General features: G+C 37.6%; 1 protein-coding gene across 1 annotated transcript in view; it reads right to left on the bottom strand.

The window, feature by feature from the left end:
- LOC126474943 (uncharacterized) overlaps positions 1-20,057 on the bottom strand; it is a 102,991-nt gene that overhangs the window by 60,265 nt on the left and 22,669 nt on the right. Inside the window, exons 2-3 of the mRNA XM_050102462.1 lie at positions 19,274-19,591; positions 8,981-9,304 (exon numbers count right to left, since the gene is read on the bottom strand). Of these exons, the coding sequence (XP_049958419.1) occupies positions 8,981-9,304; positions 19,274-19,591 (642 nt within the window). The remainder of the gene's footprint in view (positions 1-8,980; positions 9,305-19,273; positions 19,592-20,057) is intronic.

The raw sequence follows: 20,057 nt of genomic DNA, 5'->3' as shown, positions 1-20,057 counted from the left end.
ACATACAGGGATGCCGACTTATAAAAAAATATTGGAGGGGCCCATACTGGGGGTCTTACCATGGGAAATTTTCTAAATTTTAGATGAAAAATAGTGAGCTTTAAAGTTTTTTAAGCATTTTAGATTCATATGATCAACATTAGAACCTCAAAAACTGGACTATCAATAACTCAACACTCCAGGAAGCTTGACAAGCCTGACATTTTTTGGCTTTGAAAAAGGAAACAAAACATAAAAATTGCATGGTATTTTCGTAATAAACTAATTTAATATACAGTAACAATCATGCTTATAGACTATTACAGAACAGTGAATATATAGTGATTAAAATTCTTCTGGGCATTATGCTGTATCATTGCTAAAAACTACCAATGATAATAAACTAAAACCGACGTTTCAGCTGAATTGCAATGGCCTTCCTCAGGGCATGACTGGTTTTAGATGGGGATAGGTGCTTCTATTTATTAGAGAGTATTGATGTCTGATGTCACTGTTGTAAAACTTTTAATAGGCTCTCTAATACGACTGGCTAGTCATGACATCATGACTAGCCAATCGTATTAGAGGGCCTATTAAAACTTCAATGTAAATAGCTTTGTAGTATTCCTTTGGGGTTTTGAAAGTGTACGGCAAGCTGGCTTCATTGTTTTCATACTTCTTTGGTATACTTCAGTTGTGAGGAAGCAAAGGATCATCAACTTGTGAAGGTTTTACTTTTAAACACAATTCCCAAAACTATCACGTTTTCCATTCAATATACAAATATACAAATCAAGCCCTCATATATTTTTTCCAAATCAGCAACACTTAGATAAGGGCATTGAATTTTTTCATTGACATCCTTTACTGTGTTCATTGCATGGCAATAAAGATATAAGAAGAAATAAGTCTTGAATTGTAACATTGACTCAATGTGTCCTGCACATATGTAACCTGCCTCTGTTTTGTCCTCTGCAGAAAATGTTTCACAAAACTCTAGAAGTTCTTTAAAGTTTTTCAGTATTCTCAATATTCTCAAGAAGCTCACATAGCCCATCGAGTCAGGCAAAGGGGTTGCAGACCAGCTTGGTCATTGGCGCTCAGACAGTGCATGCTTCTGAAAAGTCTCATCCTTTTGTTGGATCCCCTTATGGTGATTTTTAAGTCCTTGGCTAAAGCCATAATATCCCTCATAAACATAAGATGGTGGAGACTGTCTACAACTGTCAAGTCTAAACTGTGAGCAGAGCAGTGCAGTGCACATAATGTGCTTTTGGTTGTATATCCAAAACTAACTTTTTTAGTCCTTTGAACTTACCTCTCATATTCGAGGCACCATCATAGACTGTCCTCTTAAGTTATCCATTGACAAATCAAGATGAGCAAAAATGTCTTTTAAAATACTAAGCAGGGTTTGTGATTCAGTATTGGGGGTCTTGTATAAACCAATCAAGTCTCCATTGTGATTAAGAAATCGTTGACAGCATGAATACAATATGACACTTGTTCGCGAATCAAAGAATCACTTGTTTCATCAACCATAATAGAAAAATGTTCATCCTTCTTGACTGAAGCCAATACCTTTCTCAACACAGACTTTCCTAGTAGATCAAAGATCTTGTTTTGAATATTGTGGGACATCCACTTATACCCTGAATGCCCTACCCAATCTTTAAACTCAGGTATGTCATTCTTTCGGAGTTCCAACAATCGAAAAAAAATTGAGTTTACATCTTCATGTCCTCCAATTGCTAGTCCTTGTTGGCATAGAAATTGCATGGTAGTTAAAATTGTCTCAAGAGCTAAACAACCTTTCTTCATATCACTATCTAACTGTTCATTCAATTGGGACACCACACTTTGGTTAGTGATAGAATTTAGTTTCAGAACACCTTCTTCATGCGTAAACATATTTTCATGAAGACAGATTTTTTTCAGAGCCTTTTTACAGTTAGAAAACCCTACAGAAGTAAATGCATCTTCTTTTGTTAAGAACACTGTAATAGATTTTTAGCATCTGCCTGTTTGCAGGTTTTGCAAAAAAAACTTTTTCAGTAGATGCTTCATATTCTAGCCATTTATATTTTATCAACCAAGACTTCTGAAATGATTTTCCCTTACTGGATTGTCCAGGTTTCAGCTGTGAATGGATCTCACCTCAAGGTGATGAAGCAACTGATGACACAATAATTGCTGGAGGTTGACTTGCAGTCGCATCAACTTCCATGCGCACCTTTTTGGTAACAAATTTATCCATTGCAAACTTAATTCACAATACACTAAGAGACTAAAGTAAACGAATAAAATATAGTCATATAAAATAGTCCACTAGACACTAAAGTTAGAACACTAAACACGTCTGCAGCATGCACTGAACAAAACTATCCACACTGAATGACTGTGACAGCAGGGTGGCTTTATATAGCAGTGACATCATAATGACTCAAAGCGTCAAGGCAACGTTAGGTGGAGGGTTGCAGGTGCTTCTGCTCCAGTCCTTTTGATGTCACCATGGCAGTAGTGCTGGCCCCCGGCACCAGACTTTACCCAAAGGTTCGCACACTGGGACAAATTCTAAGTTTGCCCGCAGCACTGTAACACTTTCATGATTCACACCACTCATTTTCAGATAACCTGCTTACTACCATAATAATTATTTGTTTTAACATATTACTGAATGTATTTTAAAAGGTAACTATCATCAAACAAGGAAAATAAAAAATTCCAACATAATTTTGTGATTTTACAAAGCATAATATGACCAATAATTTTCTTGTTCAAATAACTTACAGGTTTGCTGCCAGGTGATGTCACTGATCACCACTGATATTTCGACAGGAGCACACCCTGCCATTCTCAAGGCACAACTGCAAGGAGGAAGCAAAGTGCAAGGGAATTTAATACCTCGGTTCACAGAGGAAAAACAAGGAAGATACCACACACGGAACAAGTAACCGCAGAGTCAACACACAACCAAAGATAAGCAACATCAGAAATATTGATAGTGACTATTAATCAACAGGTGAGGTAGCACTAGGCACTAATTCTGCACCTCTGTTTTTTGATGACAGACAGATCCGGATTCCAAGCAGCATTTAAACAAAATCCACCATCTCTGTTTATAAGGTTGCTTGACAGTTTGATTTCCACAGCTTCCTTAATAACACTATCCCAATAGATGGACGTGCAAGCCAGAATCTCCGTGTTGTTGTATTCCATAAGATGACGGGTGTCAAGGCAACGTTCTGCTTATGTTCAATACACCAGTCATCCACAGTCCTGATTGTCTGACCACTATATGACATGCCACAACTGCAAGGAATATGATATACACCAGCCTTACACAAACGAGACGCGTCACACACACTTACAACAGATGAGCAAATCCACTATTGCAGAACATTGCCTTGACACCTGTCATCCTATGGAATACAACAACATGGAGATTCTGGCTTGCATGGCCAGTTATTGGGATAGTGTTATTAAGGAAGCTGTTGAAATCAAACTATCAAGCAACCTTATAAACAGAGATGGTGGATTTTGTTTAAATGCTGCTTGGAATCCAGCTCTGTCTCTCATCAAAAAACAGAGGGACGCAATTAGTCCTACCTCACCTGTTGATTAATAGTAACTATCAAAATTTCTGATGTTGGTTATCTTTGGTTGTGTGTTGACTCTGCGGTTATTTGTTCTGTGTGTAGTATCTTCCTTGGTTTTCCTCTGTGAACCGAGGTATTAAATTCCCTTGCACACTGCTTCCTCCTTGCAGTTGTGCCTTGAGAATGGCAGGGTGTGCTCCTGTCAAAATATCGGTGGTGGTCGACGACATCACCTGGCAGCCAACCCGTAAGTTATTTGAACATTCAATTCGCCAGGAAAAGTTAAGGTCTCGCAATGATTTTCTTAAATTATTGGGGGGCTCCACCCCCACAAACGAATTTTCGAGGGGGCTCATGTCCCCTCAGGCCCCATGGAGGTGGTACCAGTGCCCATATAAGTGAGTGACTCAAAGACTTCTTAAGTAACAGAACCCAGTATGGTGTCCTCAACAGCAAGAGACGAGGGTACCATCAGGAGTGGCCCAGGGGAGTGTGGGATAGAATCAATCTTTTTCTCTATATACATAAATGATCCAATGGGTGGTGGTGATGATGATGATTATTGGTTTGCGGGATGCTCAACTGCATGGTCATCAGCTCCCGTACACATTCCCAGTCTGTACACAGTCTAATCTAGCCACTTTCATGAATGATGATGAAATGATGAGGACATCACAAACACCCAGTCCCCAGGCAGAGAAAATCCCCAACCTGGTCAGGAATTTAACCCAGGACCTGTGATCTAAAGATAGCAACACTAGCTACTAGACCATGAGCTGCAGACTGATCTGATGGAGAGTGTGGCCAGCAATCCATGGTTTTTGCTGATGATGCTGTGGTTTATGGGAAGGAGTTATTGTTGAATGACTGCAGGAGGACACAAGATGACTTAGAATTTCTGTTTGGTATGGTGGACGGCAGTTTGCTCCAAATGTAGAGCAATGTACATTAATGTTGGAGAAACAATTTTGTAATGTTCAAATACAGCATTAGTAGTGTGATGCATGACACAGTCACATCAGTTAAATATATAGTTATAACATTATAAAAGTGAAAAACCTGGCAGATACAGTCATCCAGTACATTCCACTCCATTCCCATCACAGCCTTGTCCTATCCCATCAAGGCAGGGCAGCCTGTCAAAGCTCTCATGTCATATCATCTCTGCTGCAGTTTCTGAGCAGAATTTTATATTGACTTAACTATCAATAAGCTGTCTATCCAAATGAAATTTTAACCAGTTCCAGGGACTCATTCTGAGAAGCCACTCTGTTTCAGCTGGCCATGATGTCTTCCCCTGCTAATGATGTCATTTGGATGCTGTATGGAGAGACAGGGGTCAGCACAACACTCTCTCTTGGAGCAGCTACCTCTCACCCAAGAATCTCCTCAACTGGCATCACAACACTGAGACTAGCTCACTACAATACTCTGTCAAAGAAAAATCCTTGGCAGTAACAGGAACTGAACATGGGTCCTCTGCAATGCACTCAGACATGAATGTTGAACACTTAAGATGTGGATGTGTATCTGATTGCATAGTCACCACCAAATTGTGGCCAAGAGCAGTATTAACCACTGATGGAACATGCTGTTGAGCATAGCATGCTCCACTTGAATGGCTACTTCTTAGTCTTTACACTGAGGTGACAAAAGTCGTGGGATACCTCCTAATACCGTGTCAGATCTCCTTTCACTTGGCGTAGTGCAGAAACTAAATATGGTATCGAGTCCACAATTTGTTGAAAGTTCTCTGCAGAAATATTGATCCATGCTGTCTCTAGCTATCTGTAACTGCGAAAGTGTTGGCAGTGCAGCATTTTTTGCATGAACTGGCCTCTCAATTCTGTCACATGTTTGGTGATCTGGGTGGACAAATTGCTTGCTTGAACTGTCCAGAATGCTCTTCAGATCAATCATGGACGATTGTGGCCTAGTGTCATGGCACATTGTCATCCATAGAAATTCCATTATTGTTTGGGAAAATGAAATCCATGAATGGCTGCAAATGAAGTAGCTGAACATAATAATTTCCAATCAATGATCAGTTCAGTTGGACCAGAGCAACCAGACCATTCCATGTAAACACAGCTCACACCATTATGGAGCCGTCACCACACTTGAATCTTATCATCAGCCCTTACCAACTGAAGCAGGGATTCATCTGACTGGGCTATGGTTTTCTTGTCACCTAGGGTCCAACCAATATGGTAACAAGTCCAGAAGAGGCACTGGAGGCAATGTTGTGCAGTTAGGAAAGGCACTCACTTTGGTTGTCTGCTGCCATAGCCCATTAACACCAGATTTCACCACACTGTCCTAATGTATACATTAACTGAATGTCCAACACTGATTTCTGTGGTTACTTCATGCAGTGTTACTTATCTGTTAGCACTGACAACTCTACACAAATGCCACTGCTCTTGGTCATTAACCAAGATAGTCCTGAATTATTTGTTTTTCAAAATTGATTTATATCTTATCTACATTCATTCACAAGGTTGTAAGGAAGAAAGTAAAAACAATTTTGAGTATTTATTTTTATTTGGTATTTCCAAAAATGGGCGTCCTTCTGGAAGGACGTCAGGACAATAAGGGAACATGTTTTTAAAGTGTATGACATTGCACAATTAACTTATTTTGTTTTCATACTTCCAAATAAATATAAATAAATTTGAATTATGGGCTAAAACAGCTAATAAATACAAAAAAACAAAGAAAATAACCTATAGAAATATTTTATGCACTAGTATGATAAGACAAAAAGCAACAAACATGAAGTGGTTTGTCACATTTTACACACATAGTAGTTGTTTTTTTGTGGCAACTTCGACATTTCAGCTGCTTCTTCTTTTTTGTTAGCTCGTCTGTTGGTAATTCAGCAAAATAATGTTCTCTTCCTACAAACCTAGAATCTAGTTTTGCCTTCTTACTAGGACATCATCTGCTGGTAGTGACTCATTTGTTACTTTCAAGAATTGCAGTGATAATTCGACGACAAAATGTCAGATGATCTATGGGTTCTTCGTTGTGCTTGTAAAGATCGCAGGCATTTTGCTCTGCAATGTCTATAAAATGTGCAATGATCGGGAAATACCACTTTTTCCCTCTTATAGAGCATCTATATAGGGATACATCTTGGTCAGCTTGATCTATGCCTCTCATATGAGTATCGTAGGAGTGTAATAAATTAGGTTGAGGCACACTAATCCTTTTCTTTTGTTCCCTGGAAAATCTTGCTACAGAGTGTAATGGTTGCATTCTGTCAAAGTTGGTGGCTACAGTAACAAAATTGTTGTCATTCCAATGTACAATGGAAATCCTGGATGTTGATTCAGAACAAACTTCATATGATCCTCTATTTTCTTTTATCATTTTATCTACAGATGATAGAGTACAATTCTTAACTCTGTTTCCTCTTATTGTTCCAGTTGCTTCCACGCCCCACTCTTTTAGGTCATGTAGTAGTTCAACGCTGGTAAAGAGGTTATCAAAGTATATTCGATATGGAACATGTGTAAGTGACTGGTCAACATAAGTCATTGTTGTTATTGTTGCTGTTTTTGTACTGCTGGAGGGTCCTGGAACATCATCAGAGGTAAAGGATTGTTTACTTGTTGCATTCACAGCATTACCGTTGGTAGAAATGGTCAAATCACAAAGTGCAGTAGCATTGAGCTGACTTGCTGGTAATTTACCTACACTGGGATTTTCTTCAGCACATGAATCTTCATCTGTTATGTCATCAGTTGAAATTAGAGGAGGGTGTAATGTTACATTTGTACCAGTGTTAGGTATTTCCTCATGTTTTGATTCTAACATGTCTGAAAGTTCCATCAGTGTACATCGTTTTCTGTAAATACAAAATGACAACATATTACCCTGACGTCCTTCTGGAAGGACGGTTGAAAACATTATTGAATTACAACTGACGAAAGCTTTCAATCATTATATGAACCCATAAATAATATAGGTTAATTCTTTAAGATATTATATGACAAGTTTCAGAATTATTGACGCAATATGAAAGAAAATATACATACCCATCGATGACAAGGTCAGTCAGTTGGTCCACGGCAAAATCGGCCCTATTTTCAAGACACAGTTTCCCACTCACTATTAACGACAGCGTCAAACTGACTGTCGCAGTGCACAAGTGATTCTGCCTACTTCATACAACAATGCATCACAGTTCATTGCAACAATGTGTTATTTACAAAAATAAATAATTTCAACAGTCAGTGACGTCATCCTTCCAGAAGGACGTCAGGGTTATCTGGGTTAAGTGAAGGCCTCTGGCCATTGTGTTGCCCGTAGTGAGAGGTAATGCCTGAAATATGGTATTCTCAGCACATTTTGACATTGAGGATCTTGGAATATTGAATTCCCTATTGATTTCTGAAACGGAATGTCCCATGCATCTATCTCCAACTACCATGTCGCATTTAAAACTCGTTAATTCCAGTTGTGCAGTCACAATCATTTTGATACCTTTTCATATGAATAACTTGAGTAAAAATGACAGCTGCATCACTGCACTGCCCTTTTATATCTTGCGCACACGTTATTATCAACATTTGTGTATGTGCATGTCACAATTCCATGGCTTTTGTCACCTCAGTGTATATTACTTTAAATTACTTATATTGCCAAATGGGTCCTTCCCATCCTATATCTCATACCATTCATCTTGTGTTATTGTCTCATGTCTTACATCCATTTTACCTCTATCTTATTGTCCAGCTGCATAATCCCCTGTGTCTTGAATCTCACATTTCTTATGCACACAATTTACCAGCCCTAAACATTGTGGTCATGTAGGACTTTTCTGACACACTGTAGCACCAGCAGGAACTTCCTCAGCTAAAGTGGCTGTTATCCACCTACCCACCCAACCATTGGATTATAGATCAACATTATTTAAGTAGAAAGTTACTGCATTTTTTTGTCGAAATCTATCCAGTTCTGCTCATCATGTTGCTCCTATCATCATTACACTTCTGGAACTTATTATTACATGTGTGACAATTGCGAATACTTGAACAAATATCTTCATAACCCCTGTCCTACACTGAACTTCTACCTTTACTTACTGGATGGGATGCAAAAGTAAGACTTCTTTCCTTCTCATACCATCCAGTTAGTCTTCCCTGACCCAGAGTTCTGGGTGAATTTTCTGAACTGTGCCTCTTTCCCTAAACCTCTCCAGTTCTTTTCCTTCACCCTTTCCCCCTCCCTTTCAACTCTTCTGCCAGAAGAAGGAGCCACTGGTTCCAAAAGTTTGTAGAAATTAAACCCTTTTGTGTGTGTGTTCCCCTGCCACCACTTGGTGAGTAGATTTTTTTTTTTATCTATCCATTTACATTGTATAATGAAATTAATTTGTTATACAGTTAGCTTACCTGACACAGAAACAAAAGCAAGTCCCTCAGCACTACTACCATCTGAGCTATTTGCAGACAGATGCCACATCTCAAAAGTGCCTGTTGGTGTAAGGCCATGGAGACAGACTCCACAGTCTCCAGACTCCAGTCCTATTCCACAATACTCTGCCTGTACATCAGCATCAACTTGGAAGCGCTGATTTGGTTGAAGATCCACAGTATTCCCACTGGGTGTTATGAGATCACATTTATTTACACTTTCCATACTGTGTAATAGTTTTAGTACCACCACATTCCCCTCTACACTTTCTAGGTAGCTGGGAAAAATTCCTGTACTGAAATCTGAAATAATACATTCCACAATAAATTATTGACGTGTTTTGGAAGAACAAACTTTTCTGGATTAACAACAACAACAACAACAACAATGAAACAGTCAGATTTATAGTGATGAATGGTTTGTACAAATGTTGTGTCACTCACTGTCCTGCTAAAAGATTCATTAATTACCAACATAAAATTTTTGAAAAATCGTGAATTCTTATGCAAATATAAGTAATTATTGTGACTATGTGTAGAGTATATAGTTAGTTGTCATGTAATACAACTGTACATATGTAACTTAGTATCATGTAAATTGCATTTTATTGACACCAGAACTATGCCCTGAATAAGGTTCAGACCACAGCTTTGATTTTCATCCCTTAGGTAAAGAATTGAGTTCAAGTCCAGTTTCAGTCAGCAAAGAATTTTCAATGCAGTGTTAATGATATTGCTGAGGAACGCTTACTCCATTAAATACAGTTTGCTCTATCACACCTGTAGCTTCATTTAACTGTGGTGAAGCTTGAGATTTGAAGACAACTAATTTACTGCAATTTTTTTGTATTTTATTGATGGTGTGGTGAGTTATGAACAACATTATTTGCATAATTATTTCATGCGTTGCTGAGGTGTAGATACTTTGAATGTACTTTCAGGAATTTTCTTTGGCTGTGATTGATCAATATTTCAGTATAATCAAGAATGACATTTAGTAAACATCTGTAACCTCCTTTCAGTGACAAATTTGTTGCTGATAAGCCATTCCAATGCAGTAGATGAAGTAAATCTCCAGTAGGTTTTCCACAGACCAAATAAATTGCCTTTTTAGCAAATTTTCTTATTGTATTCTCAAAAGCTTCTAAAAACATTTTCAAACAGATTTGTTTAATTCAGAATATCCTGACATTCTCCTATTATTATTTGCTTGGAATTCATCTTTTCTTTCAACTTTTTCTTACTTTACACTCATAACATCATCTGGTTTTTGCAGGAGAAACTTTTGTCAAGAAGCTTCCCCTTCCATTTATGGCTGTGTAATGTTCATTCTTTCAGATGCTGAACTTAGTGTTTACTTTAATATTTTATAGCTTGTCATTCTTAAATCAATTCACCCATACCTCATTTATGACTTCTTTTCTGATCAGTTTGTTTCTGTTCAGCTTTGTACATGTTTTTACTCCTTGTCTTACTATTTTATGGACAGCTGAAATTCTGATTTGGTTTAAGATCATCACAGAGTGTGGAATTTCTTATTATTTGACACAAAATAGTCAATTCAGTTTTAGTAACATCTGGTCCATGCAAAGCCCATTTTCTTTTTATTTTGTTTTGCAAGAATGCATTAAGAACAGCTATGTTTTTCTCCCTAGGAACTTTTACCTCAATACGACTTCTGCCTCCTTCCCCCCCCCCCCCCCCCCCCATCCCCTGTCCCCTTCCCTCTACCTATGGACATTGTTGTGGCTTTATTTATTTATTTATTTACACGTCAAGTTAGGACCAAACTGAGGATCCAATCTCCAAGGTCATGGAAAGTGTCAGTACATGAAATTACAACACAAAAGTAATAACAGATAAAAATAAAATGTTTATGAACCCAAAAAAGTCAAGCCACAAATTTATTTAAACATAATCAACAATATAACATAAGAGTCAGTGCAAATTTTCAAGGAACTTGTCAACAGAATAGAAGGTGTGACCGGCGAGGAAACTTTTCAGTTTCACGTGGACAAAAAACAAATACTTGTGAGAATTATTGGATAACACATGAGATGTCAAATTTAACTGGGGAGTGGAGAAAACATAAAAATGAAAGAAATAAAACAGGCGAAAGGAAACTGATATTAAAAAATGTGAAAATGGGAATACAAGAATGGTGAGCAGGACAAATGCAAAGTTGTAGAAACATACAAGTGTTGCCCATAAGAAAATTAAAGAGACATTTTGGAAAAAGAGAAGAAGCTGGATAAACATTAAGAGCTCAGATGGAAAGCCAATACTATGCAAAGAAGAGAAGGCTACTGAAGGACAGAAGGAATATATACAAGGGCAGTATTAAGAAAAGAAACTTTAAGACAACATTAAGGAAAGGAAAGGAGAAGTATATGAAGATAAGATGAGAGGTGTGAGAAGAATTTTTACAGAGAGCTGAGAGACTTAAGTTGAAACAAGGCACCTGGATTAAATAGTAGTTCTTCAGAATTATTAAGATTGTTATGAGAGCCAACCATCATTAAGCAGTCCACCTGCTGTGTGTTATCTGTGTTTATATGAAACAGGTAAAACACACAAAGATTTCAATAAGAGTGTAATAGCTCTAATACCAAAGAAGGAAGACCTAGTATCCTGACCTGGTGACTTTGAAAACCCACCAGAAAGCATTGAATTCAATTAGCAGACAGGTGGCACTGTTAAAGCTACGACTGCTGGCAACACCTACTGCAGCACTGGCCTTAATGTGCTACAAGGCCATGCCCATCTTGTCAGGCTATCAATGCTCACCACAGCACTATAAAGCTTGCCACATCACAGCTCCATTTTCCGTGGATTTTTCGCCTTGTACTCATACTGCCAGCCATAACACACCACTATTCTTAAAAAATAATCAGTTTTTGAGAATATAATGTAACTGAATAGAAAAAAAAAATCTACTCAGAAAGTGGTGGCAGAACACACATACAAAGTTATTGAAATTTACAAGCTTTCAGAGCCAGTGGCTTCTTCTTCTGTCAGAAGTGTTAAAGATGAAAGAAGAGGGGTGAAAGAAAAGGTCTAGTGGGATATTGGAAATGGGGATCGTTTGAAAAAGTCACCCAGAACCCCATGTCACAGGAGACATTCAGGACAGGATGAGAAGGAAATCTGATTGTTAGACTCTACACTTGATAAGATTTGAAAACCAGAAAGCTATTATACATGTGGTGGGCAAAATGTTGGACAGAACGGACCTCATGTTAGGGCATGATTTTAGGAATTCATAGCCTTGTTGAAGTAGTTGATTAATACATTGACGACCAGGATAATACTGAGTGACAAGAGGTGTACTCTTATGTTGTTGTTCGGAGTGATCAGCAGTATCAGGATTGGATGTAATGACCTGGTAAATCTGCTTTTGGACTAGGCTGGTGTGGTAATTACATCCAGTGAAGTTTAGGTGAGGACAGTGGTGTATTGCTGTCAAGAGTCTGCATCTTAATAAATATGTCTGCCTCAAATGCCAAGACTGTATTGCAGGGAAAATTTGAAAAGGAAAGGTCAGCAACTATCAATAAGTACCATTGTTCGTTACAATATGAGAGAAGGGAAGTTGCTACTTACCATATAGTGGAGGTGGTGCTGAGTCGCGATAGGCACAATAAAAAGATTCAAACTATCATAGCATTCGGCCATTAAGGCCTTTGTCAGCAGTGCACCCACACACGCACTTGCACACACATCTTCACTCTCAGAGAGGTGAAACTACACTCTTTCAGCTCTCTGAGACTGCAGATGTGTGTGCAAGGTGCGCTTGCATGAGTGCGTGTGTGTCTACTGCTGACAAAGGCCTTAATGACCGAAAGCTATGATTGTCAATCTTTTTATTGTGCCTATCACGACTCAGAACCTCCGCTATATGGTGAGTAGCGACATTTCTTCTCTCATATTGTTACATTCCATCCTGGATTTTCCATTCTTTGATTTTTACCATTGTTCCTTAGTAGATTTAATGTGAACAGGAGTGTGTAGCTGATGATATGTGAGAATGAGGTCAACATCAAGGAAAGTGGCATGGGATTCAAAATAGGGCCATCTGAAATTTAATTTGGAGATTGTATTATCAGATTTCAGCACTTTTTAAAAGGTCACCTCACCGTTAGTCCACATGGCAAAGATATCATCAATGAGTCTAAATCAAACCAGGTGCTGAAGGCGTATGGGTCTACTACCACTGCTTGTTGAATAAATTTTTTTATCTATCCAATTATATTACACCATTGTTTTTGTTTTTCTAGTTTGGTACAGCTTGGTTACCCCCTTTGGGTTACTTGCTGTACTTGTCTCTTTCTTGTGACATCTTCACCTATCCATTTTCGATCCACTGATGATAACTCCAGCTAGCGTCTGTGGGTACTTTGAGTCATTTCCAATCTTTGCTAGATAAATAGTGATGAGGTAAAAGGTTAACGGCATGCTATGGATGCTAAGATTCTTGCTACTGCAGCAGTAGTTACAACAGCAGTTCCAACAACACCAGCAGCAGCAAAATGAGTTGCTATGTCACAAGAAATTCAGATTTTGAAGGATCCACTGCAGATTCATGGTTCCCCACTCCCCAGGTGGAGAATGGTCCACCCTCATTTCTGACTTTTAATGATGACAAAGATGACTGGGACATGTATTTATAGTAGCTGAAACAGCACTTCATCACCTTTCAGGCCAGATGTGATTCTCTCCAATGGCTGCTTTCCCTTTGTTGATCTTCCTCAGAGATATTTTTCTTACTGAATGTGGTTGCACTTACATTGAAGGATATTTGAATGTTGCTTTCAAATTATATTTGCAACAATTCCATGTGGCCACAATATGGCTCAAATTTCATCAATATCATAAGCAACCTGGTCAGTCTTATCAGAGATTCTATAATTCGAGATGTAGCGGTCCAACTGGGAAAACATAGCTGCAGATCTGTCTGGATGAGGAATCACAAGCATCATAGTAATCAGTGAAGAGCAACATTTTGAACTGGCGGCAGTTGAAATCAGGGACCAATACAGGTGTAGGAATTTCATTATCTTATGTATTTACAGATCTCCTGGTGGAGACTTCAACATCTTTTTCTCCACACTTAATCATGTTCTTGACAAGATATCCACTCCAAAGAACCACATTCTCATATGTGGAGACCTAAATGTAGATAAACTGAATCCTGATTCTACATGGGACTCATTACAAAGTCTTGCTCAAAGTTTCAATCTAGTTCCAATAGTTAACAGTGCAACCAGAATAACAAAACACTCAAAGACAGCTGTTGATCAGGTACTAACAGATTTAGGCAAAGAAAACTGTGAGGTGGTGGTGGTAGCAGAGCTAGGATTATCTGATCACTCAGGTCAAATCATTAATATATCTCCAGAAGAAACGAAGAAAATGCATACTTACAGACGATTTTTTTCTAAACAAAATAGACATGAGTTTGCCAAACAGACAGCAGGACAAACATGGGACTTCGTATACTCAGAGGTAGATGCAAATTAAAAATTAAAAAAATTTCATGACATTGTTTAAATTAAACTTTGAAGAAACATTTCCTAAAGTATTATGTCCATTATCAACAGCAGGAAAAAACAAATGGGTCACAAAAGGCATCAAAAAATCGCCTGAAACACTAAAGTACCTGAGCTCCGTTAAACTCAGCCAAACTAATCCAGCTTTCTTACTCTTTTATAAAAGATATAGGAAAATATTGATTGCAGCAAAGAGAGCACATAACTCCAAACTGGTGCTCTCTGCTGAAAACAAAAATAAGGCAGTATGGAAGATTGTGAAGCAGGTAACTGGTACCAGGAAAATGAATCTGTCAGACTTGAAAATCAAAGAGGAAGAGACTCTAATGAAAGGCCCAATATAGATGGCAAATTATATAAATGATTATTTTAGTAGCAAAGGAATAAAATTACAGGAAAAGTTTCTAACAGCCCCTCAGGTCAAAAAGCCAAATAATGGTGTATCACACTCAATGGTGTTATTCCCTACAACACAGGAAGAAGTCTATTACGCAGTCAGCAAACTGAAAAACAAAAACTCAGCTGGTCTGGATGAAGTCCCCATTTTTATAATTAAGGACTGTATCAAGAGCCTACTTCCACCTATAGTTGATATTATAAATCAATCTTTCAAGCAGGGTTACTTTCCAGACTATTCAAAATATGCTAAATTACTACCTCTCTTCAAAAAAGGTGGCACAGGAAAAATTGAAAATTATAGGCCAATTTCTCTACTATCATGCTTTGCAAAAATATTAGAAACTATTATGAAAGAGAGGCTAATGAATTATTTAAATAAATACAACTTACTTACTTACTGTCTGTTGACCAGTTTGGATTTCAATCAGGGAAAAGCACAGAATCAGCAACAGCATACCTCACAAAACACATTCTAGAAGCATTAGATAAAGGGAACTACACAACAGGTATATTTCTTGATCTAACTAAAGCATTTGAAACAGTAGACCACAACATATTGTTAAATAAGTTAGATGAACTGGGAATAAGGGGACTTGTGAAAAAGTGGTTCCAGTCATATCTAAAAAAATAGAAGACAGATAACTGAAATCTCACATATTTCAAGTTGCTCAAACTATATTGTAAAGTATACTTCAGACCCAAATTATGTAAATATAGGTGTCCCACAGCATAATGTCCTTGGCTCAATACTATTCCTCATTTACATAAATGACTTCCCACAGAACATCAAGCATGGAGAAACAATATTGTTTTCAGATGACTCAAATGTTCTTACCAGTGACAAATCACCAGATGCACTGAAAGAAAAAGCCGAACAAACACTGAACAGTGTACGTGAGTAGGCATCCAATAATAAACTAACACTAAATTAAAAAAAAAAAAATGCTGTTCAATTCTATGTCTGCAAGAAACCACACTATAACAACTTTAACTTAAACACTGAAACTATAAAATGTGTAGACTACACAAAATTTCTTGGTATGCGTGTTGACAGTCAGTTAAAGTGGGAAGAACATATTAAAATACTTAGTAACAGAATCGCTACAGCATGCTATGCTCTTATAATTCTGACTGCAGTGTGTGATACTACATGTGTCAGATCTGTATATTTTTCTTATATCCACTCTGTTATTACTATGGAATAATATTTTGGGGAGTCAACAGTAAAAATATTCAAATAGTTTTCAAATTACAGAAAAGAGCAATTTGTATAATAACCAAGAGTGGCAGTAGGGCTCACTGCCTTGAACATTTCCAAAAGCTGGAAATCCTAACTGTCCCCTGTGAATACATTTTTCAAAGTATTATGTATGTAAAAAAAATATTGACTGCTATATGAAAAATTCTTTAGTACATAGCTATGAAACCAGAAACCAATACAATCTGCATCTAGAGAGGAAAAATAAAGTTAAAACTCAGCAGAGCTTGTTGTACAATGCCATTAAATTATATAATAAATTACCCCAACAAATAAAAGATATTGACACAATTGGACAGTTCAAAACAAAACTAAAATTTTTTTAATTAAATAAAAGTTATTATGCAGTAACAGACTATCTGAATTAAAACATGTAGTGTAATTAAAGTAGCCTGCATTGTAATACATGAGGAAATAATTATAATATGAAATCCAGAATTGTACAGTACTATAAGAAAATTACAAATTACATAAGGATATAAAACTAATGTAAAATACCTCAAAAATGTGTGTAAATACTAATTTTATGTGTATAAATTGTATATGATTTTGCTGACAAAATCCACACAATGTAAATTGTTACATGGATTAATAAAGAAATCAATCAATCAACACTCCAGATCTCTTCCACTCCAGCACTCTCCGAGAGATATCTTGAACCGTTAACTATATCCATCCCTGTTTGCACAAATTATGTTGACCTCTTAATTGTCATTTTCACTCTACCCACTATGTTACATGATGCAGGGATAAAGTTCTGCTTGGACAAATGTCAGTTTATCAAGAGAAAGTGGAATACCACAAGCACTTGCTCAACAAAGAAGGGATTCAGTCCACTGACCACAACGTCAATGCTATTGACTTTCTACCTCTCACCCCACACCAAACTTACAGCGGCTGCAGACTGTTTTGGGACAGGTGAGTTGTTGTTAATAATAATAATAATAATAATAATAATAATAATATTAATATTAATATTATTATTATTCTAAGTTGCTTCCACAAGTGGCCTATATTATGGATCTGCTAAACCAGTTGTGGAATAAAGATGATCAGTACAGATGCACAGCTGCCTGTGCGCATAATTTCATGCAGTTGAAGCATATGCTGCATACAGGACCTTGCTTCAGCCATTTTCTCAATCATGAACACTTGTTTTGGTTCTGGGTTCCTCTCCATGTGGCACTGGTGTAGTGATAGTGCATAGGAATGATGATGGTACTGAGCAACTGGTTGCCTTTGTGTCAAAGATGCTGAAACCTACTCAAAGGGACAACTTGCAGATAGAGAAGGAAGCTTTGCTGATTGTTTTTGAAATTAAGAAGTTCCATGTCTACCAACTTGTAAATAGAGTTCACTTTAATCATGGAAGATGAAAGAAGATTGGAGGCACTAGAGATGTGGATATGGAGAAGAATGGGAAAAGTGAAATGGGAAGATGGAGTAAGGAATGAAGAAGTATTAAGAAGAGTTGGAGAAGAAATAAACATGCTGAAAGTCATCAGAAAGAGAAAACAGAACTGGATTGGACATTGTTTGAGGAGGGACTGTTTATTGAAGGAACGAATAGAAGGAATGGTGGAGGGAAAAAGGGGAAGAGGAAAAAGAAGAAATCAAATACTGGACAATATCAAAGGAGGCAAATATTCAGAAATGAAAAGACTGGCTATGGACAGACAGAAGTAGAAGAGGCTTAACCCATGACAAGACCTGCCGTAAGGCAGAATACTATACTACTACTTAACCATGGACCAGAAACCACTAGTAGCATTATTTGGGCTGTATTGCTGTTTTCCAAAATGCATGGCACAATGGCTCCTGTGTTCGGCATGTTTCCTCAGCTTCTGTAATAATACCAATAAATAAAAGCCCACAGCATGAAACACAAATGTGGATCTTGTCTATGCATGGGAGCAGACCTGCCTTTTGATCAGCAGGAAATCTCATACCAGTCCCACTGCCACAAAGGTATAACTTGCACTCCAAACTGTCAGCAGCAATTTCTGTGGTTATCAGCATGGAAGTGGAAATCTTCACACAGTCTCAGCAACCCCAGCTAATACTGTGACATTGCCCCATCCCAGCACAATGCCAGATGCTACTAATTTGTAGCAGCAGCTGTCTGGCTTAAGTACCAAGATAACAACCATGCCATCACTTCACCTTCTGAAGCATTGTCCAGGACATTTTCCATATGTGTCCATTTCAAGAGGAGCATTTGAGGGGGGGGGGGGGGGGGGGGGGTGTCAGGAACTGGTATACTGACTCAGTGACTTTGCAAGCTCACTGGAAAGCATGGAACTCTATCTCAGATGATAGGCAACACAGTTAAAGCTATGAGCACTAGAATCAGTGCCTGTAGTGCTGGTCTCAATGTACTGCAAAGCCACATCCATCTCATTAGCCAAATAATGCTCACCACAGTACCATAAAGCTTAGGGCACTGCTGTTCCACTTTCAGTGATGTATTTGCCTTCCAGTCATATTCCTAACCATAACGCACTGTTGATCTTGGTTTCCCACTTTGGTATGTTTTGGTTACTCCGCCATTTTTCATTATCATCTTCTATCTGCACTCGGTGGTCTGCTGGTGAAAGTTCTAGCTCAGTTGGCCAGTCTCAGGGTTTTTTAACTAACTGATTTGTTCTGTTTTAGATATCTTCCAATTTCATATCATTTACATTTCACCATTAAATCTGTATAAACTAAATCATATCTTGTTTCACCCATGGCTGTCACAATCAATAATATTTAGACACATGGAAATAAAAATGAGTTTTTTCTGCAGTAAAAGTAAAATAAACTTACACTGCCTTCAAAATTTCGTTTTATGAGTGTTAAATGGTTCAGTGACTGATTTGAATAACATGGGAATAAACTCTGACAGCAAGAATATTAGATTAAATGTTCATAATATGAGTAAATTCAAGTCAATTGTAAATTTTAAAAAAAGCATTGGTTTATCAATAAATGTAAGGGACACAGGGGACAACATTTAGAAATTTATCTAAAATGAGTGTTTTTATAATATTAGTTTACATTTATAATGGCTGTTTTGAATTTTACCGGAAACATTGAGACTTATGCTGCCTTCAGCTTTCACTTCATACTCTCCTTCTTCAAGGGCAACCATGCATTTCCACAAGCCAATATGTTGTGGACCAACGTGTTTTATTTCAATGCCACATTCACCATACTCATTACCAGCTCCATAATAATTGTAAGTCTCTAAAAGATCTTCCCTGGTATTAATTAATAAGCCAGTAGGATCTTTAAACCAACAATATGAAAAACTTGTCTCTTTCAGCAAACTGTTGCATGACATGACTGCCCTTTCTCCTAGAGGTGCATACACTGCTGACTCCACAGGTGCCACAAAATTCTCTGAAACATACAAAACACATATTTAAATACTAATATCATTATTTATGAAGGTTTTTTTGTCTGCAGCTTTAATAATAAAAGGCTTTCAAAATTAAATACACTTGATCAGGATAGAAAAATGGGTTCTTATAGAACTACATACACAATAAACGCCAGCAAATGTAACATAACTGTTGATCAGTTTAGCTATTATTGTATTCATTGTTATTTTATGAAACAAACAATATGATATGGAAGCTAGTCACATTAGGTGCCAGATATTCTAATGGAGGAAAAAAGATCCTATGAACATGTGACCAGAAATGGACTGTGCAGATGCAAAAACAACAAATTGTCCTGGAACACAGTACAGAGCTGCAACATATCCATGTTACAACATATGCTCAAAGTAGGCTCCATGGGATTGAAGGTGATAGGGGTAGTAGTGATTGTCATGCAGGATACACATAATCATACTTCAGCTTAC

Source organism: Schistocerca serialis, chromosome 4, assembly GCF_023864345.2.
Source record: "Schistocerca serialis cubense isolate TAMUIC-IGC-003099 chromosome 4, iqSchSeri2.2, whole genome shotgun sequence".
Classification (NCBI taxonomy): Eukaryota; Metazoa; Arthropoda; class Insecta; order Orthoptera; family Acrididae; genus Schistocerca; species Schistocerca serialis.
The sequence above is the reverse complement of the archived record's forward strand: the minus strand, read 5'-3'. Positions and strand labels throughout refer to the sequence as shown.